General features: G+C 47.5%; 9 protein-coding genes across 9 annotated transcripts; 7 read left to right on the top strand and 2 right to left on the bottom strand.

The window, feature by feature from the left end:
* Positions 1-207: 207 nt before the first annotated feature.
* Positions 208-2,126, bottom strand: T069G_02025 (AIR carboxylase domain-containing protein; the record flags this gene model as incomplete). Its single annotated transcript, XM_056169235.1, has 3 exons — positions 208-414; positions 487-1,174; positions 1,243-2,126. 3 exons carry the CDS (start codon positions 2,124-2,126, stop codon positions 208-210), a joined length of 1,779 nt encoding a protein of 592 aa, XP_056034551.1.
* A 2,275-nt stretch (positions 2,127-4,401) lies between these two features.
* On the top strand, positions 4,402-5,606 carry T069G_02024 (zinc-binding dehydrogenase domain-containing protein; the record flags this gene model as incomplete). Its single annotated transcript, XM_056169234.1, has 5 exons — positions 4,402-4,466; positions 4,521-4,587; positions 4,662-4,782; positions 4,858-5,539; positions 5,594-5,606. 5 exons carry the CDS (start codon positions 4,402-4,404, stop codon positions 5,604-5,606), a joined length of 948 nt encoding a protein of 315 aa, XP_056034550.1.
* Positions 5,607-6,537: 931 nt separating this feature from the next.
* Positions 6,538-7,490, top strand: T069G_02023 (uncharacterized protein; the record flags this gene model as incomplete). The annotated part of the gene is made up of 2 exons (XM_056169233.1): positions 6,538-6,809; positions 6,914-7,490. The coding sequence occupies 2 exons, from the start codon at positions 6,538-6,540 to the stop codon at positions 7,488-7,490; spliced, it is 849 nt and encodes a 282-aa protein (XP_056034549.1).
* Positions 7,491-7,650: 160 nt separating this feature from the next.
* On the bottom strand, positions 7,651-10,688 carry T069G_02022 (subtilase family domain-containing protein; the record flags this gene model as incomplete). The annotated part of the gene is made up of 4 exons (XM_056169232.1): positions 7,651-7,726; positions 7,822-8,171; positions 8,229-8,562; positions 8,653-10,688. 4 exons carry the CDS (start codon positions 10,686-10,688, stop codon positions 7,651-7,653), a joined length of 2,796 nt encoding a protein of 931 aa, XP_056034548.1.
* Positions 10,689-11,109: 421 nt separating this feature from the next.
* On the top strand, positions 11,110-16,396 carry T069G_02021 (zinc finger, c2H2 type domain-containing protein; the record flags this gene model as incomplete). Its single annotated transcript, XM_056169231.1, has 5 exons — positions 11,110-11,395; positions 11,478-12,327; positions 12,403-13,747; positions 14,029-14,788; positions 14,850-16,396. 5 exons carry the CDS (start codon positions 11,110-11,112, stop codon positions 16,394-16,396), a joined length of 4,788 nt encoding a protein of 1,595 aa, XP_056034547.1.
* A 1,221-nt stretch (positions 16,397-17,617) lies between these two features.
* T069G_02020 (calcineurin-like phosphoesterase domain-containing protein) lies at positions 17,618-18,470 on the top strand (the record flags this gene model as incomplete). Its single annotated transcript, XM_056169230.1, has 3 exons — positions 17,618-17,893; positions 17,956-18,008; positions 18,101-18,470. The coding sequence occupies 3 exons, from the start codon at positions 17,618-17,620 to the stop codon at positions 18,468-18,470; spliced, it is 699 nt and encodes a 232-aa protein (XP_056034546.1).
* A 698-nt stretch (positions 18,471-19,168) lies between these two features.
* On the top strand, positions 19,169-20,071 carry T069G_02019 (metallo-beta-lactamase superfamily domain-containing protein; the record flags this gene model as incomplete). Its single annotated transcript, XM_056169229.1, has 2 exons — positions 19,169-19,714; positions 19,772-20,071. The coding sequence occupies 2 exons, from the start codon at positions 19,169-19,171 to the stop codon at positions 20,069-20,071; spliced, it is 846 nt and encodes a 281-aa protein (XP_056034545.1).
* Positions 20,072-20,773: 702 nt separating this feature from the next.
* On the top strand, positions 20,774-21,181 carry T069G_02018 (uncharacterized protein; the record flags this gene model as incomplete). The annotated part of the gene is made up of 1 exon (XM_056169228.1): positions 20,774-21,181. One exon carries the CDS (start codon positions 20,774-20,776, stop codon positions 21,179-21,181), a length of 408 nt encoding a protein of 135 aa, XP_056034544.1.
* A 1,828-nt stretch (positions 21,182-23,009) lies between these two features.
* T069G_02017 (uncharacterized protein) lies at positions 23,010-24,558 on the top strand (the record flags this gene model as incomplete). The annotated part of the gene is made up of 5 exons (XM_056169227.1): positions 23,010-23,241; positions 23,327-23,541; positions 23,621-24,063; positions 24,137-24,345; positions 24,413-24,558. 5 exons carry the CDS (start codon positions 23,010-23,012, stop codon positions 24,556-24,558), a joined length of 1,245 nt encoding a protein of 414 aa, XP_056034543.1.
* Between the last annotated feature and the right edge of the window lie 110 nt (positions 24,559-24,668).

The following is a 24,668-nucleotide window of genomic DNA, read 5'->3' as shown; positions in this document are numbered from 1 at the left end:
TCTCGCGACCTTTGTATCTATATATTGCACCACAGCTTGATGCAAAACTGTTGAAGCGCTGTGGTATATCACTCGTTTTGCCATCATAGTATAAAATTCGACGCGCCTTCACAAACAAAGCTTGTGAATAAATATCACGGCCAACACTGCATGCTCAAAGCATATGAGAGGATTTCGTAGTTGAGCGCATGATTGTAAAGAGGCAAATTATGCCTTCTTCATTTGTGCGAGATATGCCTCGACGTTGATCTCCCGCAACTTGTTCGCCTTTTCCTCCACCTGTTTCTCGTTGTCCAGCTGATACGCCTTCATCTTGTTGTGATATTCGGGAATGAAGGCACCCAGGCATCGAATGGCGAGGAGAGCCGCATTGGTCGAGTTGTTGATGCCTACCGTGGCTGTCGGTACGCCCCGCTAAGAGTTTATTAGCATCATGACAGCCGAGGAGAGAGTTCTATGAAGGGAACGGGGTGAATTTGAACTTACAGGCATCTGAACAATCGAATACAGAGAATCGACGCCATCGAGATGTGTGGCTTTGACGGGGACTCCAATCACGGGCAATGGTGTATAGGCAGACACCATTCCGGGAAGGTGAGCGGCTCCTCCAGCTGCCGCGATGATGACCTTGATGCCACGACCAGCGGCCTTTGTGGCGACATCAGCCATCTTAGCCGGGGTGCGGTGTGCCGATGTGATGTCTACTTCCCATGGCACGCCAAATTGGTTAAGAATGTCAATGCCAGCCTTGAGCACTGGGAGATCAGAGTCTGAGCCCATGGTGACAAGGACAAGGGGTGCCTGTGTGGCCTTGGAAATGGCTTGCTCTGGTCGAAGAGCCTTGCTGCGTAATTGCAATCTCTCTTGTCTAATGTCGCTAGCCATGTCAACAAGCGGCTTTGCAAACTCTTCGAGCTCTGTTATGCTGGCCACCAAACCAGTGACTGTGATGTGGCCAATCTTTCGACTGGGCTTTGACTCCTTGCCGTAGAGATGGACGTATACGGCCATTTTGTTTCCGTACATGGACTTGGCTTTCTCGACGAGAGCTAGGTGGGAGTCGGGGTTGGCGCCTCCAAGGATATTGATCATGATGCTCGAAGAGACGTAGGGTTCAATCGTGGCGGGGAGAGTTTGATCGAGGATTGAGGTGAGTTGTGCCTTGTACTGTGACCTGGAGATGAACTGTATTAGCTCGTTGTCAGAGGAAAGTAAAATTGATGAGCAGATTCTCACATGTACGGCACTGCTTCAATGAAAAGATGTCCCGAGTTGTGCGGTCGAGGCGCAATCTCATTGACCAGAATCTGGTTATCCTGGGTGACAAACATCTCAACAGCAAAAATGCCTCTTCCCCACAGCTTGCCAACAACATCGCTGGCAACCTGCTGAGCCCGCTCACAAGCCGCAGCAGGAGTTGTCCGGGGTGGCAGATAGACCCGTGAGCAGATGTTGTCTTCGTGCACCGTCTCTACTGCAGGATACGGCAGCAGGCGCTTCGTTCGACCCTCATCGTCCTCGGTGCGGATGACGAGCACAGACAGCTCGCATTGGAAAGGCACAAACTTTTCCGCATAGCAGCTAAAGTTGCCAAATTCGGTAACAGCACGCTCCAGATCGGCTTCATTAGAGATTTTGAGATTTCCTCTGCCGTCGTAAGAATCCTTCCTGGACTTCAGCATCCAGGGATACCCGAACTTGGCGGAGACGGCCTTGAGAGAGGCGAGCATGGCATCGCCAGATCCCTCAATGGCCACCGACTCAGCAACAGGAATACCCTGGCCAGCGAAGTATGACTTTTGCTCGTACTTGTCCTGGATCAGACGAAGTGTCTTCCAAGACGGGCAGACGGCAACCTTTGTAGTCGTGGCAATCTCTTCCAGGACGGTCGTGTCCACGTGCTCCGTCTCGACACTGAGGACGCTGCAGTGAGAGGCCAGCTCTCTGATCTTCTCTGCGTCCTTGTAGGAGCCATTGATGTTGTGGCTGTTGTGGTTGATCTGCTTCGCGGGAGCGTTTTCGGCGTCGAGAATTGCGATTTCGACATCGAGGGGAGCGGCGGCCTGGCAGAGCATTCGGCCCAGCTGGCCGCCTCCGAGAAGGCCAATGACGGGTTTGGAGCTCATTTTTGGGATCAGTGAAGAGGTTCAAATACCCTGTGAGGCTATCGTTTGGTCCAATGAGCGGCACCTCGACAGCTTGCGGGAGTTTGTCGAGATCGCAGAGGAGAAAAGTGAGTAACAGCAGCTAAAAGTTTGTAGTGTTAGTCCAAGGTACAAAGATACCCCACCAAATTTGCAGCCCCGCCTTACCACTATAAATCAGATTTACAGAAAGACCAGCTTCAGTGAAATATCGTCACGGATTTTTCTGCGCATAGAATAGATTGACAATCATCATGGTCGCCTCATATATGCGATTACAAGTCACGAGTTTGATGAAGGAGAAATGTTTTGGCTTTTACACAGCAGAAGATTGAGGAGTGCGACTTCTTCAAATTGGTATCGATAGCGATAGCGATACCAGCTGCGTGCCCCGCCAAATTCCGCGGGCACTTATCTTATCTGTCGATCCAGCGAGATCACGAGTCATGAGTCATCAAGGGCCCATAAAGTGACATCACTGGATCACTTCAGGAACATGTACAGGATACGCGGGAGTGTGCCCCGCAAACGCTGTAACCTCTAGTCACTGAGACCTGATCTCAGTCTTGTCCGACTTAACCTGGACTGAGCACTTTGTCTTATCACAAACACATTTGCTCCATTATGATATGAAAAGAGACAGAGAATTTCGTGTTGGCATTTAGGTGATTGATAAAGTTCCAGATGCTTCATTACATACTCATAGTCGGAAAAATCAGCATTCAAAAGGTAAATGAACTAAAAAAAAAATAAGTAGTATAAGGCGAGACAAAGCAAAGTAAATCAGGTGTGTGTCGCTGATAAAGGCTTAGAACACAAAACAAGTCTTACTCAACAGATTCAATTGCCTCTAATCGGATCCAACGTTTAACTAGTTATACCGGCGCCGTAAAGAGCGTTATCATTCGATGCGTTGGTTGTACCTATTTGAAGACAAGAGAATCACATCTCGCAATCACCACGACACCGCAAGCTGGCACTAGATGTGCAATATGACAATACAGATGCAACAATTGGATGCTTTCAAGTTGGATCATGATGCATACTATGTTGATGAGCGTGATCTCGGTCAACATGCTATAAGTCAAACCGCACGGCCTCACTTTGACATGACCAGTCAGTGATTTTATGCCAACATGTGCAAAATATAGAACTTGAAGACTGGGACAATCGCGATGAGGATTAATAATTCATCGGGCGAGGTGGCAACGTGCAACTTTTTGACTTGGGCTGTCAAATCTTAACCGAGGATAAGATATTCGTTGCCTGATTCAGTCTCCATCTAGTCTTCACTTAGCACTCCTACCCGCACCTTGCTACGTGTGACTTGGCTAACTTGTGTTATCAAGCCAGTGCAATTAAACCATACCAGCAGGCACAATTGGACTTTGAACCGTAAACGCTGTCTTTTACAGCCGGCAATGATGACGCTTCAAGGCTGTATCTGTAGTGATGCTCCTCTACGGTCTAGTTAACTACAGGCGGCAGACTTCTTGACTAACCTTGCAACTCTATGATTGAGAAAATTCAAGATAGGCTGATATATGTCAGGTTGGCATATTTAGAATTTGCATAGTTTCCAGCCACAGTTATTCACACGACCCACATTCTAACATGGTTGCGGTGCTTATGTTCAATCTAAGGACATGGAGATTTTGCGCTTCGCTAAAACCAGCATGTACAACCAGCAGATGGAAATAAACTACACTATGCTTCCAAAGTAATATCCGGATTAATCCCAATCAAATGATTGGATTGGACAGCCACAGGGGTTTCGGGAGACTTACAGGCACCGACTTTCCGAAAAATTTCTCCAATCTGCTTTGCTGCTGTATCGGTATAAGCACTAGCTTGGTCAGCCGCTTGCTTAGAAAATACCTTAATGACGACATCCCCGCATGTAAACGGCGTTATCCGCTGCGGCGCTTTGTCGGCATCCCTGAAATCGTCAGCTATGATATCGGCAGTTTCTACAATCAGGCCAAAACACTTTGAGACTGCAATTAATAATATTGGTTTTATAAGTATATGGATGTATAGAAATTATTAATGTTGTTGCAAAAATAAAACTACGCAAACATAAATATATATAAATATAGACATCTCCATGGCCATGTTCCGTCAATACAGCAACACTACGAGATTCATAAGCTCATCTCTACATCATTACAATCAAAAGTTGATACTTCAAACAACTTCACGTCAGCAGTTTTCTCATCATCACTCTGTCCTCAGGCCAATCCAGAAATCATCAAAAATGCAAGAACTCGTCATCTACGGCAAGCCTACCTATGCTGGCTTTGTGAGAGAAGCTGAGATTCCGTGAGCCATTCGGTCTACTGATGATTGAGATTATCATTGCTCACGACCTCCCAGGAAGCCAGGACCAAAAGATGTTCTCATTAAAGTTGCTTACACCGGTCTGAATCCAAAGGATTGGAAGGTAACATGTTTTGTTCACTTATCAAGTCCGGTATCATCAACTAACCTCGGTAGTTTACCAAAAACCGTGATCAGTCAACTGCCTTCAACGTCGGCGATGATGTGTCTGGCACGGTTGAAGCTGTGGGGTCTGAAGTGTTTGAATACAAGCCGGGAGACCGTGTTGCGGGATTTCACAGAATGTTCCAGCCTCACGGCACTTATGCAGAGTATACAGTTGTCCCGGCTTCAACCACTTTCCCCCTGCCCCCTAATATTTCCCTCGAATCAGGCGCGGGGCTTCCCCTATCTTTCATGACGGCGGCTCTTGCACTGTATCAGTATCTAGGCGTTCCCCTCCCAACGACCATCGGTGAGTCTGCTCGAAAGACCCCCATCTTGATTTGGGGCGGAGCAACTGCCGTGGGAGCTTATGCCCTCCAGCTGGCCAAGCTAAGCAAGATTGGACCCATTATCACCGTTGCTGGCAATGGAATCGACTACGTTAAGTCACTCAACGCAGCGGACCACATCATCGACTATCGAAAAGGGGATGTGACTCAACAGATCCTTGCCGCTGCCGGGTCTGCTAAAATCAAGATTGCATTCGACGCTGTGTCTGGACACGGCAGCTACGAGCGTATCACCGAAGTCCTTCTCGCGTCGGGCGGCGGCCACATCAACATGGTGGACCCCCCTACTGACCAGACATGGAAGTTTCCCGAGACCATCAAGTTCACTCGCACATTCGTGTCCTCTGCCTATCACGTCTCCCACAGTTTCATCAATGAGGAGCAGGCACATGCGGATGGCGAATTCGCCTACTTTTTCTACAGGTACCTGAGTCATCTGCTGGCAGAAGGCAAATTCAGGCCCCATCCTGTGGAGATTCTTCCAGACGGTTTGAACAGCATTGTCGAGGGAGTTCAGGCTTTGTATGATGGAAAGGTTAGCGCCAAGAAGCTTGTGGCACGGTAAGTCGAACGATATCACTCTGACTGGGCAAGGGGCTAATACTGAAATTTTAGCGTTGGGAAATAAACTCCACGTAAAGAAGAACATCGGAGTATTTGGAATGAATCGTTATGAAACAGCTAGATTCTCGATAGTCTGAAAATGATACATGTTTGCGCTACCAGTAAGCCTAATAGTGATGTCTCGTATACTTTTCCGTATCAATCATAGAAGACTACTAGAATGAAAAAGTTTTCTCCCTCTAGGTACTATACCAAATGCTTGTACTGATATTTATAGCATGGATGACATGAGACATGCAAAATTTTCCTCCAGTTAGTTCGTACCTTATGGGATGATAAGGGGTCAGTTAACCGCCCACCCCACCTTGGGCGCGGATCAAAGCATTGCCTGGTCATGGTACACTGCATACATAGAGAGAAAGGCAGTACAAAATGTTGCGTAATAGAGTGACCTAAACGTCAAAGCACTTTCCTGACTATCAGTTAAGAATCATGGTATCTCTAGATCAAGTCTGTGTACCGTCTTGACTTGGTTGATGTTGATATTACTCCTGTTCACAGGATGTTAGATCAGGGCCATACACTTGTCATCATTGTCTTTGGTGGACGGCTACAACAAGAGACCATTATTCCTTTGACATGTTCAAAAAAGTAAACTGCCCTCTTGTTTGAAGATTAGTCAAGTAGAAGTCGGACTGCCAGGGCATTCGCGATATTTGGAATTGCAGCAGAAACGAAACACAACTCCTATTGGTGCCCGCTCGAATCCTGTCCAAAACGCACCAATAGACCTCAAGGCATTTGCATTTATAATTTTATTTCTACATAATGTACACAGCTTCGTTCGCGCTCTATCGATAGAGAAGCGGTACTGATACGCCATACATTTGTGTCAGGCTTCATTGTGTGGCCTCATCTTACTTGAGTTAGGACCAGTATACTACCAATCTACCAAGTATACCAGACAGGGCAGCAGCAAATCCTCGATATTAGATATGGCCAACAATCAGAATTTATTCTTTTACGCGCCAACGTGGGATTATCCCCCAAACGGTCCCATTAAGCTCGGCAATGTCATCACCTCCGTGAAGAAGCCCGAGCGGCCGCTCCATTGCGTTCCGCCTTCAGAGTCAGACGTCTTTTCGACAAAGAAAATGAGCGTCGAGCACACCAAAGATCAACTGCAGAACGAAAGATTCTCCATTCTGGTGAGATTCTTCAGCATTTTCGGTCTAAATGTCCGAGTCAGTACCGGACGAGAGACAAGGTAGGCAGATGTAAATGCGGGGACTTGAAGAGCGGAGTGGGTTGGAACTGTGCAAGGAGTGACTGATTCAGCCGAACAAAGTGTCTCACTAACAAATGTACCAGCAAAGAGAACAAGTTTTCGTTCAATACCGTCGAAACGACCCAGTTCATTCCCACGTCCTCGTACATCCAAAGCTGTGTCGAAAACGATGATGTTCGCCGCTATCTCCAAATTTCCCGCTATCGTAAACCACTCTATGTCATCACCGGGTTAAAAATAGTTACTGGTGTTGATGCCAATATGCATACGTCGCACGCTGTTCAGAGCTCTCCAGCCATACAGATTGACAGTAACATACCCCATGTTGGGCCAATCAACTTTGGCAGTTCCGGAACTGAGAACACGGCTTCCACCAAGGCTATTACAGCGTTTAAGAATAGCGATGACTTCGTATTTGCGTTTCGCGTAAGTAAAGTCCTTGTGGGCAAGGGAACTGACCAGGTCGTCAGCGAAGAAGATTATCGTAGGGGAGCTATGCTTGGTAATGAGGAAGAGCAGCAACGAATCAAGAGCCCGCCGCTTTCCATTCTAAAGGTTGAATATCCAGAGGCAGCTGGGGAAGGGTTTGATGCGGAAGAGTTGACTGAAGGAGAAGAGGTGGTGGTTTGCGCAATTCCGCGAGAAACTAATGACGCATAGTGATATTACTTCTAAAATTGACTTCATAAACCGCAAACAATACTTCTATCTCTTTAAAGTCTCCAAGATTTCGTCATTAATCCTATCCAACTCTCTTCCAAAAAGATTATGCTGATGTAAACTTAGTTCGACGTAGTAATAATTGCCTCTTGGCGCGTAGTTAGGCCCTCGCTTGGCGCATCTTTTCAGTAAAGCCTCCATCTTTTCCTTTCTTTTGAGAGCTGATGCAGCTCTCTCTGGTAAATGAAGCCTCGCATATTGCAACAGGAAAGCCGCAATTCCTGCCATGATAGGCGTTGCATATGACGTCCCGGAGCGTGACTTGACATACCTTGGTGGAGTTGTCGTGTCGTTACAAAGCAGCATTGGCCATGCCGATTCGATCGACTCGCCAACTGTTGCAAAATTGAGATTGTCAGGCTCTGCAGTTGGGCTAAAGCCTGATGGAGTTCCCAAGGTATCAGTTGAATGGACACATATAACCTGTGAACTGCTCGCAGGGTATGCTCGACCAAGCTTGCCACCACTGTTAGAAGCGGCGGCAAAAATCAGGATTTTCTTCCCGTGTGCCCTATCTATGGCATCTTCAAGTTCTTCATAGCCTTCAAAATTTGTAGAAGGCCACCCAAACGATAGAGAGATGATATCTACATTCCAGTCGTCAATTGCGTGGTTGATTGCCTGCGTATGTCAGTGTCGGATACATATATGTGAATGGCATGCCGCCTGTATGCTTACATCCACCACAATCTTTGCATTTGGTGTTGCGTTCTCTTTGTCTGCAATCTTGGCAATGTAGAGTTCCGCATCTGGGGCGAAATCGAGTAACAGACTGGCAGTAAAAGTGCCATGCCCGTTCAAATCGGGAATAGACCTTTGGCTTTTATTATAGAAGTTGAGTTTTGCTTGAATATTTTCCTCACGAGCTTCGAAGGCATCATGGTCACGATCTATGCCCGTATCTAGAATGGCAATCTTCACAGGTCTTAAGGGAGGATCTGAAAGGTGCTCTCTGATACACTTGGTATAGACGTTTTCGTACTCGGATCTCCATTTTATGTAGTCCTTTGTCCTAAAGAGACGATGAATTAGTAAGAATTACATCCAAACATGGAAGCAGTTAACGAATAGAGATTTTCAGTGCCACGTTCGAGATACCTACTTTGCGTTGGAATATCCTCCATCGCCGATTTCGTCGTCAAAAAACTGAGACGCTCGATAATTAGGCTCGTAGCTTGAGAAAGAACCCAGACTCTTCAAAGAGGGTGAAGACGAAGCGAAAGAGTTGACCATTGAGATTTGATGTAAAAGTTTCTGCAACGCCGGTGGACCCAATTGTACTGCCAATTGGCCCGAATCGAGTAGCATAACAGCGGGTGAAGGGCTTCGTTGATGTATAAGCGGCTCTTGGGGCAGAGTAGAAGTAATTGTCTGTGACTCATGATAATTTATAATCTGACCCCACTGCCCAAAGTCGAGCTGTCTTGCATAGTCATCCACGTTGTCTAGAGGGATACTGCTGAAGCCAGATTTTAAGTGAAGCTCCAACGGCCGAACAACGTCTTGGTAGATCCGAAATTTCATTGTTTCGTTATCAAGAGCATCGCCTTCTTCATCTTCCCACTTCGCTGTATCCAAGCAATTGTCTATCGCCTTGAGAAGAGGAGAGTCTTCCGGGATATGAGATCGCCACCCTTCAATCTCGTTTTCATCTTCACCGTTGAAGACCTGATAAACGTCTACTAGTGTTATGTGCCCACTGGAACTCTCAAGTGGGATACCGCTCATCTGAGCCAGCTTGGAAAATGGCTTCGCAAAGTAGACCTCTATTAAAACAATTGCCAAGGCAATCAGTGCTGGACATGGATGTCCCGCATCGAGGTCTTCAAAGCATGCGTCACCTTTGTCATCGCTGCCGAGCTCAACATCTGTAGTCGCATCAGCTTCGGGTAGATCAACTTGGATGAATGGCCTCAAAGGCGTCTTCCGAGTAGTTGTCTGAAAGAACTTAATATTTGCTGACCCCCAACCCGGCTGAAGCCAAGATGTTCTATTCAGGTGAAGAACCGCATATCCTATGATGAGGGATAATATGCGCTTGGTCTTCTCTGTGAAAAACTCGCGCCTCTCTTCAAAACATTTCAGCAGAGAAATGGGTTCAGTAGATTTGTCAATCCAGAAATTGGTCTTTTCAACTCTTTCATTGAAGAGCTGGCCTTCTCTGAGCTTTAATACGAGGCGCTGCCATGCCGTTGACTTTGTGCTATCAATCGATTTGCAAAGATTCTCCACGACCTTTCCTTTATGGGCTTCAAGAGATGCTGGAGCGTGGTCATCCATGGCGAACCCGACGACCCTCTCTTTCACAGTTTGGACACGAACCTCGTGCCATTTATGCTCCATGGACAGAAACATTTCGAAATCCAGTATCCTAGTTGCGTCACCATCTCTGCAGCGCATAAGGCTTGGGCGAGGCCTAGTATTTAGACTCTTTTCTCCCTTTTTTACGGGCTTGCGATAAGTCCCTAGTTCAAGTTTGGCTCCAAATTCGTGCTGTTTGGAGCAAGAACAGCCCTTGCATTTTTGTAGCGCTTCATATAGAGCTTGGGCTGCTTTCCATACAACATATGATGGCTCATAATTGCCGGCGGATAAGACATCATGTGAGTGTTTTTTCAAAACATTTTCTGGTTGTTGCTGCTGTTGTTGTCGTTGCTGCTGCTGCTGTTTCTGGTGTTTCTCTAATATATCTGCGCAATCCCCCAATCCTTCATCTATTCCATTAAGATGGTCCTCGGGTGATCCGAGCTTCATCCATTGTGTAACAAAATCGACTTGCGCATTGTGGCTTTGTTTCCTGGTTTTACTCCAAGAAGCATTAAGATCCTGAAGTCGAGATTTGAAGGAGGTGTAATATGGAAGTTCGTGGAAGCCAGGTCCAGAAATCAGCGAGTAGAGATAGGATAGAGCGCGATCGATTTCATCTCCATTAAATCGAGACGAGACTTGGTAAGCGCGCTCTATGCATACTTCGAATCTCATACAGTGGAGCGCCAGGTGGCTATAGAATATCCTTTCCTCTTCGTGCATGTCGATGTTTCGAACGATTTCTGCCATTTGACGGAAAGTTTGCGACACTCTCTTGAACAAGTCAACTTCGCTCTCGCTCTCGCCCTCGGGAGCCCGCGGTGTGCCCATGCCGTCAATTGTAGATGCAGCAGATTAAATGCGTGTCTGTTGGGGTATTAGAAGAGGCGAAGGATATCGGGCGAGATTCAATGCTGTTGGCTTTGGCTATAGATTCTCCGCTCAACGTGTGAGTGACTGTAAACAACGATAATTCGCGTATTGCTTCTGTAATTCCTGTCGTAAGAGAGGGAAGCGGGGATTATTGAGATGAATTAAGCGAGGCATAGCCGATCATTCAACCACGCATACGAGTTTGGCCAATCACAAAAGGCTCAAGGGTGGTTGAGTGAGGCTCGCAGCCTGATTAATCCAGGTAGTACCGTCGGCGTGAGGAGAAGCTGACACCACTTCAATGCCCTGTACACAACTACGAAAAGCGGATAATAGTAGATGATCGGTTTATCGCGTGAGGACAGATTATCTACTAGCCATGACGAACACCAGCGCGACAACTGAACCAAACAAGAAAACTGTTGCTGCTGCTGCTAACCAATGTCTCGAATCATTCAACAAATGCCTCTCGCGAGAATCGTCTATCCACCCCAGAGAATTTTCTCTGGTGGAGGATCAAGTCGCCAGATTTTCTACCTGGACTAGTGGGATTGGAGTCTTTGCTCTTGGGCGAGCATCTATGGATCACCGGCTTCGATACGCTCCTGAGGTGCAAAGTATCACTATAAGCTTGTTAGAATCATTAAACTATCGCATTCAAAAGCGTACGTAATGGTCTTTTCTCGGCTTCATTTATAACAATCAAATATCTTCAGAGCTATATAAATCAGTCTAATGCCCAAACAGTCTTGGAACTCCTTCATAGCCATGCAAATAGTCCAGAAACACACATCTCAAGCGTTCTTGACGAAAGGCTGGAAAAGCTTTTGGGCTATGTTGCTACCGAGATCAGTCATCTCAACAAAATGTCAAACATCATTCGAAAAGCTAGCCAAGACTCTCAAAATGTTCAAGCCAGAGACTTTCACATGATAGACGAGGAAGGAAATGATGTTCAGCCAATACTGTTGAGTCACTACAAACACTATATCGGTGATGGTTTTCCCACAGCTAGCGAGAGTATTCAACAGAGACTTGCTGACGCAATGATTCTTCGCCGGAAGCGTATTTTGTATAGGAGATCCCGTTATGGAGGCACTGCTATCCAGCTACCAAAGGTGGAAAACAAAGTCTCCATCACATTGCCAGATTCCCTTCTACAATTAGAAGATAACCAGAAGGCTATTGCACCCTCTCGGATCAAAAGTGCAACAACTCTACAGCCCGAAAAGTTCAAAATGGTTACTTCAAGCCCATCCGTCGTTTCAACCACCATGACTGTAGCGTTAGGCAACCATGAAGCCCTCAAGTTTCCAGCAGCGCCTGGGCTCCATGCCAAGAGAAAATACGAACAGTTTAAGGCAGAGCAGCTGGCGGCTCATCAAGCTATGCTCGGAAAAGCCGATGAGCCAAGCTCTGCCGCCGACCCAATCCTCGACGATGCTATTAATATGAGAGATGCGAAAAGGAGATTATCCACAGAGGAACAGCTCAGCAAAGTTTTCAAGCCAGATGTTCCGGCTATAGGGGAAGTCACATGTCCATATTGCTTTTATACGCTTTCTCTTGAAGAGGTATTCAATGAGAAAAAATGGCAGTGAGTCGATATCTTTATTAGCTTGTATAAACGTACAGCCTAGCGATCACAAGAAATTGCTAACTAGCTCTCAAGAAATCATGTAAAAAATGACCTGGACCCATATGTATGCCTCTTTGAAGAGTGCAGTGAGCCAGATGAGCTTTACAAGCATAGCGAAAAATGGCTCAGCCATATGCATCAACACATTCAACGCTGGCGCTGCCCATCGCATCGTGAACTGGGCCTGTTTCCAACATGTGATAGTTACATGCAACATATGCGGGACGTTCACGACAGCAAACTTAACGACAGCAAGCTTCGCTCCTTGGCAAACAGAAACGCTCGCAGCTTAACAAAGCTATTCATGTCATGCCCTCTTTGTGGTAAAGACGAGTCTGAAATCGATACCCGTCTAACGGATCACATAACTGGCCACTTGAGATCGCTTGCCATCATATCACTTCCAATCCACTACGACGAGGATATTCTAGGCGACGTTGGAAGTGACAAAAATGGATCCAACAGCTCACAACCGCGAAGTAGAAGCACGATTAATCTTTTAGATGATGAGGACATTCTTATAATCCAGTCGGCTGTTGATGGGAGCTTGGACGATATAGCTGAGCCATCAGCCGCAGTCGATGCTGCGGCTAGCGACGAAGACTTTGTGGATATGCTCTTCCAGCAAGACAATACCCACATTGACTTGGTTCAGCATTCAGAGCATGTCAGGGTTAACAAAACCGAGATAATCTCCTCTCCAGAATCGAGTGACGGACAAAACAGTACACAAAGTACCATCCAGTTCGAATATGAGGCCAACTCTAGGCATGACATGGATTCTGACGACATAGACATGTCGAACCCCCAACTCGAACAAGAACACGCTCCGCAGGAGGATAGTAGTGACGTTGCTGGCCCATCAAATGAACAATACATGACTTCGAAAGAGTCGCAATGCTGGGAGTGTCAACGCCGCGGTACGCTATGTGACGGCAAGATTCCGGTCTGTGATAACTGCAGCGAAGCCGGTATGGTCTGTCCTGGCTACGGCAATGCCAAGCCGCCCATGTGGCTGCCCATGTGGCTGCCCACGAGCAAAGTATCGGGGCTTAAAAAAGCCGAGAGCTCAAGTGGTTCGTCTTCTAACAGATCAGACTTAGGTAGATCCGATATTGGCAATAGACAAGAGATGTCTAGGTATGCACACCTTTCCAAAGGCGATCCGTTTGTTGATAATCCTCTTTCTAGTCTTCATCCTATCTCTAGTGATAGCGTTGTCGGTAACGACTTCATGGCTGAGGCCGAGAGAGAGCCGCTGGATTCTCAGCCAAAGCGAAGGCCGACAGCTAATCAGTTACAGCAGATTGTTCTTCAGACAATCATGCAAAGAAATACACCGCCAATGGACGGCAAAACATGGCACTCAAGCTTTTCTGTAAACAAGCGAATGGGGAAAACATTAGACCTGTATGTACTCCAAGCCTTATTCTTTAACTACAGAAACTACTAATAGCTAATACTTGCATGAGAATTTCTAATATCTCCCTGGCGATGGGTGGACTTGACTACAATCGAGCAACTGACTTTGGCTGCCAATTTGAGAGGGAAGCATTTCATAAGTCGTCAACTGAAGCACGTATTAGTCAATTTAGCTTCTTTCTTTATATTAAAGAAGGGGGCAGCATAAAGTAGAAGATGCTAACGTAGAGAATCTAGGAAGCATATAGCCAAACTATGGCAAATAAAACAATGGACTTTTTGAAAAAGCGTCAGGCAAACGATCCTGAAGCTCAAATTCATTGTATTACTGAAGCTCAAGCTCACGCCTTGGCCCAGATGGGTAGAGGCATGGCTACGTCGCAGAATCCAATTATAGATACCTCAAGCACCCCCGTTACAAGTTCTGATAATATCAGTTCCAAGGTGCCACAGGACATGGGGCAAGCTGGCGTCCAATTTAGTGACCAGCAATTTCACCAAGGAGTTCAAAAGCCCAATCACACCGCATTCAATGCTATGCTCGCCAACATGACCCCAGAACAAAGGCAGGCCATCAATGATCTCCCCAAGGAGAAGCTCATTGAGGTTCTGCGGCGGTGGCAGAGCCACCGCCAGGATCATATGCAAGCAATGGATAGAAACTCGATGATACAGCCACAGATGACCAGCCAACCTCAGACCATCCGGCAAGAGACTACCGCTGGTGTAGGCAACCAACAACAGCCTCAGGCGGAGCCTATGGCACCGCCTCGAGGCCCCCAGGTTGAGCTTTCATCGGCGGATTTACCACACAATGTCAACACCCAGAGTACTGTGGATAGATCTATGGTAAGCTACGTGGAGGATGCTGACGAGGACACTGGCAGCACCGTCGACGTGGTACTTGATCGCCGATTCAACGCCATGGATCAATTATTGGAGAAACATGACAACGCCATGCATCAATTATTCGAGAAACATGACAAAGAAATGAACAGTAAGCCACGATCTAGAACTTATAGTAATTAGCATAGGCCAGGTATTAATATGCTGCATAGGAATCCTTGATACTTTTGGCCGGAAGCTTAAAGAAACAACCCATCCAGAACGCATTCGAAGATCCCAAGACCAATACGACAGGTCCAGGAGCCCTCGACCTAACATTAACAAACGTATGGTAGCCTATGTGGAGGATGTTGACGAGGACGCTGGCAGCACCATCGGCATGGAGAGCACTCGACGATACGCCAGATCACCGCCCCCAAGGAGCCCTGAGCAATTCAATATCAGCAAGATCAGAATGCCAGAGCCTGACTCCGATGATGAGATAGCCTCGAGCATCAGAAGCCACTCTCCTTACTCTGACAGCACACCCGCACCATATCGAAACCGCCATCACGACCCTCAGGATTCTCAAGAGCCTCATGCTCGTGCTCCACCTGATCCTGCAGTCTTCGCTCGACCCATTGAAGACGACGACGGCGAAGGAGACCACGAAAAGCCCCGACTTCGACCAAAGAATAGAGACTCGAGGGATTCAAGGGATCCAAAAGACTTAAGTAATCCCAGGGGCCCTAAGAAGGCACAACACAACCCAACTAAGCATGCTATCACTCAGCCCGTCGTCTCTCAGCGTAGTCACCGAAGAGGCCAGTTTGAAGATCCCGCTGCGTATGGAGTCCAGCAGGCTCAGCAGCTCCAGCAGCCCGCTGCCTCTGGCCGGCCTCGTGCCAAATATCGTCCTGCAAGCTACTACGCCGGACAGCCCCCACGGCCCCCTCTGGACATGGTCTGGCCTAGGCCTCATTCTCCCATTCCTCCCCCTCCTAGGGCGTTTGGCATGGGCAACTTCCCGCCGCCTAGCAATCCCGCACCTATGAATCGCGATGAGGCGCTTAGGCTGAGGTCGAGGTGCTCCGTTTGGAGTTGCGAAGAGCCCATATTTGCAGAATCTCTCTGCTCTCATCACTATGCCCCCCAATTCGCTCCTAGGGCTCCTGGTTCTGAAGCAATTCAATCCGTACATATGCCACAGAAGACTCGCCGCTCTCTTGGACGAACCGCGGCTGGTCCCCCAATGCATCCTGGTCCTCAGTCTCCCATGGATACAGGCCCGCCTCCTTTCTTTGGTGATCCTAGCCCCACGGGACCGTCAGAAGTACTTCAGGTATCAGATCAAGAGATGATGCATATTCGCAATCAGAAGCCTACGTCAATCATGAACGCTACTGGCGGTTTCCAGTCTGGCGACGAGCAGATTGTCGTCACCGAGACTGCCTCTGCCGCTTCGGACTATGAAGCTTCTTCCTCCATGCCTACCTCCACCAATCGCAGCGATCGCAAGCAGCCGCTGGCCGAGGACCCTTCCAGGACCATTATCTGTGATCGCTGCAACCAACGCTTCCACGGCCAAAAATCCCTCAACCGACACTACCATACTGTCCACACCCAAAGGGAGGCTTTTGAGTGCAGTGAGTGTGGTAAGAGTTTCTCTCGCAGAGATAACTTGGCTCGACATGCTCGCATCCATACTGGCGGTGCTATCGTCAAGAACCGCATCGAGGACCCAATCCCGCAATATGGTTCTCCAGATAAAGAGGACTAAGTGACAGCAGCAGCTGAGAGTTCACCAGGCTCGGGCTAGGCAAGTCCAGGCGAACCAGCAACATTCAATGGAGGCTCCTCGAGATTACCAGCCAGACATGCAGCCATGGCATGGATTTCAACGAGGGGCTCACTCTACCCCTATATACCCTACCGAAAAGTCACGTTTGGGCACTTGATACAGAAGGGTGAAACTAAGAGCGGCGGTTCCAAGTGCTCCTAGGCCCTTGTGGATGTGCCTACTAAAACTGCACAGCTACACATGAACAGTTTCGGCAGCGTATCACTGGCATTGGCATGACCAGTGATATGCGGAAGTTTAAGTCTATCCTGAAGAGGAGGGTGGTGAAGGCGGCTCACTGTTGAAAGAGATATGGATCGAGATCACCATGGACCTGGTGGTCCATGAGGCTATCGAAAAACTTGGTTACTGGCATGAGTAGACAGACAAGCTCTCTAATAACATCGCATATCGAAAATATGCAAGTTGTTATGCGTTGAGTTGCCAGCCGGGAGATCACATGGGCTCTTCTCTCAATTGCCACTCGTAGAATAAGACTGTAAACCTTTGTTCTAGAATCTAAAGAAAGAGGGCCTCATTATCTCCCCAGTCTTATACATACCTGAAGCTACTTCTCAACTCAAGCAAACCCAGGTTTAGCCCATTACTTCATTGCAACTGAGTTAATAGTACTCCTTGAGAAGGTTTGTGGGTTGGAGAGTGTATTGCTTCTCATTTGCACGTTACAGAGAGTATTCAGTAAACTGGTATATGATAACTCAAGGCCCCATCCATGAGTATCCAGAGCAAATTCAAGATCTATCAGATCAAACTGTCCACGGGTCTGGAGTGCCATGCACGCGGTATTGGTAAAAGAGACCTCAGGTGGCTGCGGCCAATCCAATCTGTTTGCAGCCACTCGGCCTCTTCGTTATTAGAATAAGTCGATATAGCAATATCCACTTTTTGTCTTTGTCAGCTTCCATAAGCATCCAACATCTTGGGGTTTTATACTGTGACTACGGCTTGGGAACGGGAAACTAATGATCTCGGCTTACTACAATCGATATTATACCGTAAACAAGCTCTTATTAAGTGTCTTGAATCTTGTTGCTCTGCCAACCCGTTTACATCACATGATCTTCTGTAGGACAAAATCGTCTTGCACACAAACGAAGGGAGTTGACGTTTGGCAGCCATCCACCACTTCTCTCCGAGAAAATGCCACAATTACTAAAGACTTTAATACGAAAGATACGCCAGCCACAGATTCGGATACAGATCCTGTCCGATTTGCATCTCGAGATAGGCCAACAATATATGTCATATACCTTCCCGGTGACTGCACCATTTCTTCTACTGGCTGGCGATATCGGGAGACTGGTTGACTACGGCAACTACAAAGCGTTCCTCGAAATGCAAGCCTCTCGATATAAAAAGGTGTTTCTAGTGTTGGGAAACCACGAATTTATGAACTCGACTATGATTCAGGAGTGGGTATGGCGCAGCGCCTCTCAGAAGAGCCGTCTCTCAAAGACTTTGTTGTACTTTTGAACAAGTCTCGCTGGGATGACCCAGATTCCAATCTCACGATTCTGGGCTGCACGCTTTGGTCAGCTATACCGGAAGAGGCTGCCACTATGATTGAAACAAAGATCAACGACTTTAAAAAAAAATAATCGGATGGACTACGCTGAAACATAGTCAGATTCACATTGAGGAAGCTGAATGGCTTCGCAAAGAAGTTGCGCAATTGGCAACACAGGACCAAGATAATTCCAGGCAAATTGTCATCGTGACGCATCACGCACCGTGTTTACAAGGCACGTCCAAGCCGGCGGATACCAATAGCCCATGGACACCTGCGTTTGCGACCGATCTTGTAACCAAGGGAAACTGGGGTAATGTCACTTGCTGGATCTTCGGCCATACGCACTATTCTACGGATTTCCAGTATAAGGGTATTAGACTATTGGCAAACCAGTGGGGATATGTTTTTCCAAAGGAAAAGGTGAAGAGCAAGACTAAACGAGACCCGCATGTATTTGATCCCGCAATGGCTATCAAGTTATAAAAGCAACCTTGAACTGTCTTCTTCCTATAAGTACGAGTTCAATAGTCATTTTATTTGTTGAAACAGGTTGTAGATGACATCCTAAGCATAGCGCTCTTAGAAATGCAGTTTCTTGGCCCATCCTCTGACTAAAAGGTAATTTCATGAGTAATACATCCATCACTTGGATATCTGTTGATAAGCTACGGCTTGGAGTCCTCAACAAATCGTTGATTACATCTCTATAATTAACCTCGGTCAAGAGTATTACACCATCCCCAAACTCGGTGAACATGAGAAAACCCCATGTAGATCTGAGCTGATTATAAATGTTGTTTACTAACACTAGAATAATTCCATACAACTCCCAAGCAAAGTTCCGCAAAACATCCGCAAAAGTCCGCGCTCTACCGTAGCATTTCGGTGATTAGCGGACAATACGCCCAGCGCATACGAGTATACAGGGCCTGATCCGTGTGTTACTCAATTGGGGCAATGGTGGACACCATTTTGGTGCAGCTACAGGCATGGCGTAATTATCACTAATGTCCTCCTCGATCTGGCAACCCTTCAGCTACGGAACTTGCCGCCTCTCGGCTTAGATAAGTGTCAAGCCGCATCAGACATAAATGCTTTGCCAGAGCCGCTGATTTTTGAGTGTTAATTCAATCTATGTACTCAATTGATCAATTCGATAAAGAAATTACACTTGATCCACCATGTCTCCCCATATCCCAATTGCCCATGGACACAACATCCAGGCCTACACATACTGGGACTCTCCCGTGCCAGCCGTTTTCGCTGGACAAAACTTTACAGATCCCGTCATCTTCAACCCTACTACATTCACCTTGATCACTACGCAAAACGAAGCGGTGCTCGTTGATGCTCCCGCAGTTAGGTCTCGAGCCGAGCCAGTTGCGACTTGGATTGCTGAAATCATCGAACACCGAAAGCTGAGCACCATTTACATCACTCACGGCCATGGCGATCACTTTTTCGCCGCGGAAGCTATCCAGGAGCACTTCCCAGATGCCTCCATCCGCGCAACTCAGGGCACTTATGAGCACATGCTAGAACAGCTTGCTCCAGCAATTTGGGACGGCCTGTGGGTTCCTACATTTCCTGAGCTGGGAGAAAGCCCAAAGCCCAACCCCAAAGTCCACGTCTTCCCAGAAGGTCAAGATTGCTTTACAGTAGACGGCCACGAGTTCCGCGCTGTTGAAGTCGTTGGTGGTGATACTGCCTCATCCACCGTTCTTCATGTACCCTCTCTGGAGCTAGTTGTTGGAGGAGACGTTCTTTACGGAAATATTTACCAGTACCTCGCTGAAAACACAACACCTGAGCTCCGTCAGAACTGGATAGATGCCATTGACCAGATAGCCAAGCTTCATCCCAAGGTTGTCGTGCCATCTCACCGTCAATCCACGGACGACTTTGGGTTGGAGCACTTGAAGGCTACCCAGGATTACATCCGCACGTGGACAAAGCTCAATGCAGAAACCACCACTTGGCAGGAGTTGGAGGCGGCCGTCCAGAAGGCATACCCCAAGAGATATGGAAACTACATTCTTCGTATTTCGGAGCTGGTGACCAAGGGAGACTTGCAACTCCCATAAGTTCTTGATGCACCGCATGTTACTTATATACACTCCGATTCTCATTCTATTTGTGCTCGGTCAAGGCGGTATAATGGTACTAGGATTCATCCAGAACTAGAAGAGTGAGATAATAAATACAACGCGTTTAGTCAACACTGGCAAATGATTCTTTTCCGAACCCTTGCAAAAATAACCCACCGCCCATCCTCTTGACTAATGCATCGCAGCTCTGTAGAGTCGTACGCAGTTGCCAGCCAATGGACTCAACCGATCTAGAGACAACCCAAACTCAATCCCAAACTTTATCTCAACATCACATCCATGATTTAGTGGGTTTCTACAGGCAGCACAAGCTTCATGACTAATGATCATAGTTTACTTCAATTTGTTAGCTAAAAATAACAACCACTGTGTTATGTGAGTAAGCACGTAAGCTGAGAGTGTGGATGAGATTCACATAAGATCACATTGAGACAAGCATGACGCGGGGAAGGCAATTTTTCTCTAAACCTCTCATAAACGGCATTTCAATCCTTTTGGAATATTCACTCTGCGGTAAGCTATTCACCACTGCCGTTGAGATCCACATACAGGTAGGAAGGGTAACTTCGCATCGAAATTCCAGAGAGATCATCCATTCAATTTAGCCCAAGGCGACAACTCAACAACTTAACCTAGAGACTCTCATCTGACTCTGTATTACAGACCAATATAGTCACCATGTCTACTGTCAGGCCCCTCTCCAGCAAAGAGTCTTTCTCCGCAGCCCTCGAAGCGGCCTTCAATAGCCCCGACACCTCACTCGAAGAAATGATCCTCAACATCTACGTCAAAGAAGCCATCATTACCGTGAACATGAACCGGATGACATGGGACGAGTTTATCCCGTACATAAAAGCCATCCGCGCCAGGACAACGTCTGTTGACATCAAATCCCATTACCTTTTGCGAGATGGAAACTTGTTTTCTGAAAGACACTCTGCGTATGGACACGGAAAAGATGGTACGGAGACTAATGCGGAGGCGATGCTTATGGGCGAGGTGAATGGCGACGGCAAGGTTATTTGGTTGGAGGAGATTGCCATTCTCAATTCAGATGCGAGCTCGGCTGCCTCGAACTCTACATAGTTGCGGGAGGACAATACGTTCCGTGATATACTGGGTAGATCAAGATGAGCGTTGTGGAGGATTGCTGAGGATTATGGTGCAATTTATCACAAATACCATCTACAACTGAAATCACCATCAGCCTATATATATAGGTATTGAGCAGGGATCCTGGCTGAACCATCCACCTCTTTTAGGAGTATCGGTAAAGCCAGTAGATGGTTTGTGCGCTTCGATGAATCAGATATGCGAGTCATGGGATCAGATTTGAGCACCGCCATGGCTTAGTTTCCCCAGATAAGCACCGGGTCCCTTGCATTCCCAACAGATCTAAATATCCGAAAGAAGCCATTCATTCAGCACCCGACGCTTTTACTACATTTCGATAACATCTTCACAAACCTAGCCTGTTCTGTACACGGTAGGGTGGTAATACCCCGCGATCCGAGGTTACTTGGCAAATCCTTCCGCTGGGCTCTTAAAAGAAGATGATTACTATTCACATCTTAATGATCTGCTTCTAGGTCGTAGGTAGATCAGATCTGCCAAGCTTCAGCAGACCAGGTAGTTGTCATAATCGCCTTGACCAGGGAAGCAACACCGCTCAAGTGAAGAGCATTGCGAACCATCTTTCGAGTCAACTCAGCATGGAACTGCACTCTTTTATAACAAAATATGAGGGACAGTCGTTTTCAAGGGTTTTACCTAAGTCGACTAGTCTCCGGCACCGATATAGTGACATGTTACGTTGTATGATCGCCCCCTAGCAGAACCGAAATCCCGAACGGGGCCGCTGTCAGTTAATCCCGAACTATGTCAACAGCCACAACAGCGCCCGTCTTTTAACCCGACTATCCTGAGCTATAGTCTCATCAACCTATCCTAACGCCTATATGATCCGATCTTCAACAGGGAGTGGCTCTCGTTCTTACGGAGCTTCCTCTTTCACCTTGGCAACTAGTCAGCTCTAGCGGGCAAACCCGACAAAACATTTACTCCACATACAATAGAAACCCGCTCACTGTGTCTAATTCCTGAGAGTAAGCTGCCTATTTAATGAATTGTTTAGTTATTCTGACCGCTACTATGTGATGGTACGATACAGAAACCTCGGTTTGAGTTGGGGCCTTGGTTGCGTGCATGGTAAGACAAATAAAGCATGTCATTCAGCGGAAGTCGCTCTACCTTGAGTTGATTGCGTCAATATACCGAATCAATTGAATCAGTAATTCTGAATCCTCCAATTTGGCCAGATAGAGTTCCTAAATACTAAATACTCGATGCTTTTGACAGCACCCGTCGGAATTGTGGCGTTATAAGCTTAACCACGTAACTGAAACCTCTTCATCCGACGGAAAAGCACACCAAAGACACTCCCGCCGGCACTCTCCATCCGATTACATATAAACTACATGTTACACGCATATGATTGCCACCAGGATAGGCATACACCAATCTCCTTTTCGAGACAACAAGTAAGAAAGTAATGCCGACATCCACCGAGAACGTGGTCGACTTTGTGTGGTTTGGCTCGAGTTTTGGTGTTTTGTTTCCCCTTTGTTTCTGTTTACAGGGGTTATCCGTGTGGTTGCATCGGGCCTTTTTCTCTCGCATCGTTGGTGCCGCGCTATCCTGACGACGCCCAAACAACGGCGCTCACCGGCACTTTTAAGCATCAGATTACTCATAACGATATACTCCGTATGAGGAGAATTGCCAATGGAGATATTTAAGACCCGCCCCCAGACTCAAATGCCGAAGCTGGAGCCGTGAGTATCTGCCGGTTCTTTATTTGTTTGTTAAGAAAGGACTGTTTTTTGTCAAGTTTTGTAAAGAGACGGCTCTTCCAATGCGTGCTACTTTGTCTGGATTGTTGCTGGCTGCTGCAGCCTCAACGGCAGTAGCCCACGGCCATGAGGGACACGCAAAGGTTCATCAAGAGTATGCCAGAGCAGCAGCAGTTGATACATCGACGTTGAAGGGCAAGTGGCTGTACGGCTATCAAGGCTGGTTCCGCAAGCCAGCATCCGGTGTTAACAACCACTGGTCTCCCAACGGCGGAACTCCAGGACCTGGCAATGGTATGTTTGAACTTGCTCTTTGAAACAATGCTTAAAATAGATATTGTTCAGGTTGAAGAATTGTTGCTGACACGAGTGAATCTAGTTGAATTCGAGTTTGTGCCCGATGTCAGCCAGTATCCGGCCAACTGCCTCTTCACGTCAACTTTGACAGCACCCAATGGCCAACCGGTGCAACTCTACGACAACACTTGCCAGGGAGTTGTCGACTTGCACTTTAAGTGGATGCAGCAGTATGGAATTGACGGAATCATTGTACAACGATTCCTCAGTCATCTCACCGATGCCTCTTTCATCACAGTCAGTTTCGCCCCCATCTACACGGAGTTGCAAAAGACAAGAGACTCCAGCACCAACTAACGCATTCACCAACCCCCAGATCCTCAACCAAGTCGAAGCCGCCGCCGTCAAATACGGCCGAGGCTTCATGGTCGAATACGACGCCTCAGGCGGAAACTCCGCCTCCGCCAGCGTCGCATCTACGATCCTCGCCGACTACAACTCCAAGATCAAGCCCTACACCACCTCGTCCGCCTACATCCACCACAACGGCAAGCCCGCCGTCATGGTGTTTGGCGTGGGCTTCCCCACCGTCGCCATTAACGTCACCGACGGCGCAAACATTGCCACACAGCTCAAGAACGCCGGCGCGTATGTTGGCTTTGGCGTGCCCGCCAACTTTGGCACGGATGTGAGGGCAAACACGGGCTTTGCGTCGGCGTACAAGGCGGCCAACTTGATTAGCCCTTGGACTGTGGGAAGTTTTAGCAACGGTGGTTACTTGAAGGGATACCACACGACGACTCAGATTCCCGACTCTCAGTAAGTGCTGTCTCGTTCTTTGTTTGCCGTTCTCTTCTACTCGCAAACCTTCTAACTCAATCCTCCTCCCTAGAACCCTCCAATCCCTCGGCATCGACCACGCCCCCCTCATCTGGCCCGGCACCTCAGCCTACCACCTCAACGGCGTCAACACCCCCGCAAACTTTGACTACTTCCCCCGCTTCAACGGCTCCTTCTACTCGATGCAAGCCGACGCAATCACTGGCCTGGCAGTCAAGCCCCTGTTTGCGTTCAACGCCATGTTTGACGAAATCAACGAAGGTGAGTCCCATCATCCCCATACCTACATCTTCAGCTTCTAACGTGTTTGTGTGTGTTATCCAAATAGGTACCCAAAGCCTGCCATGCTTGAAAAACAACCAGCTCCCCACCAACGAAAAGTTCGTGGGCTACGACAACACCTTTGCCGACACTGCTTTTTACCTCGAGCTCGGTGGACAAAAGGCCGCTGCGTTTGCGGCTGCTGTCAAATAAACGGGCAGAGAAAATGTGTATATACCCAAAGACTCAACGGGAATTGCTGTATATATTCGTATCCATACATATATATCAATGTGTAATGATTCAATGTTCAGAAGTAAAAT

The sequence above is a fragment of the Trichoderma breve genome, chromosome 1, assembly GCF_028502605.1.
Source record: "Trichoderma breve strain T069 chromosome 1, whole genome shotgun sequence".
NCBI classification, from domain to species: domain Eukaryota; kingdom Fungi; phylum Ascomycota; class Sordariomycetes; order Hypocreales; family Hypocreaceae; genus Trichoderma; species Trichoderma breve.
This window is presented reverse-complemented; position numbering and strand designations above follow the sequence as displayed.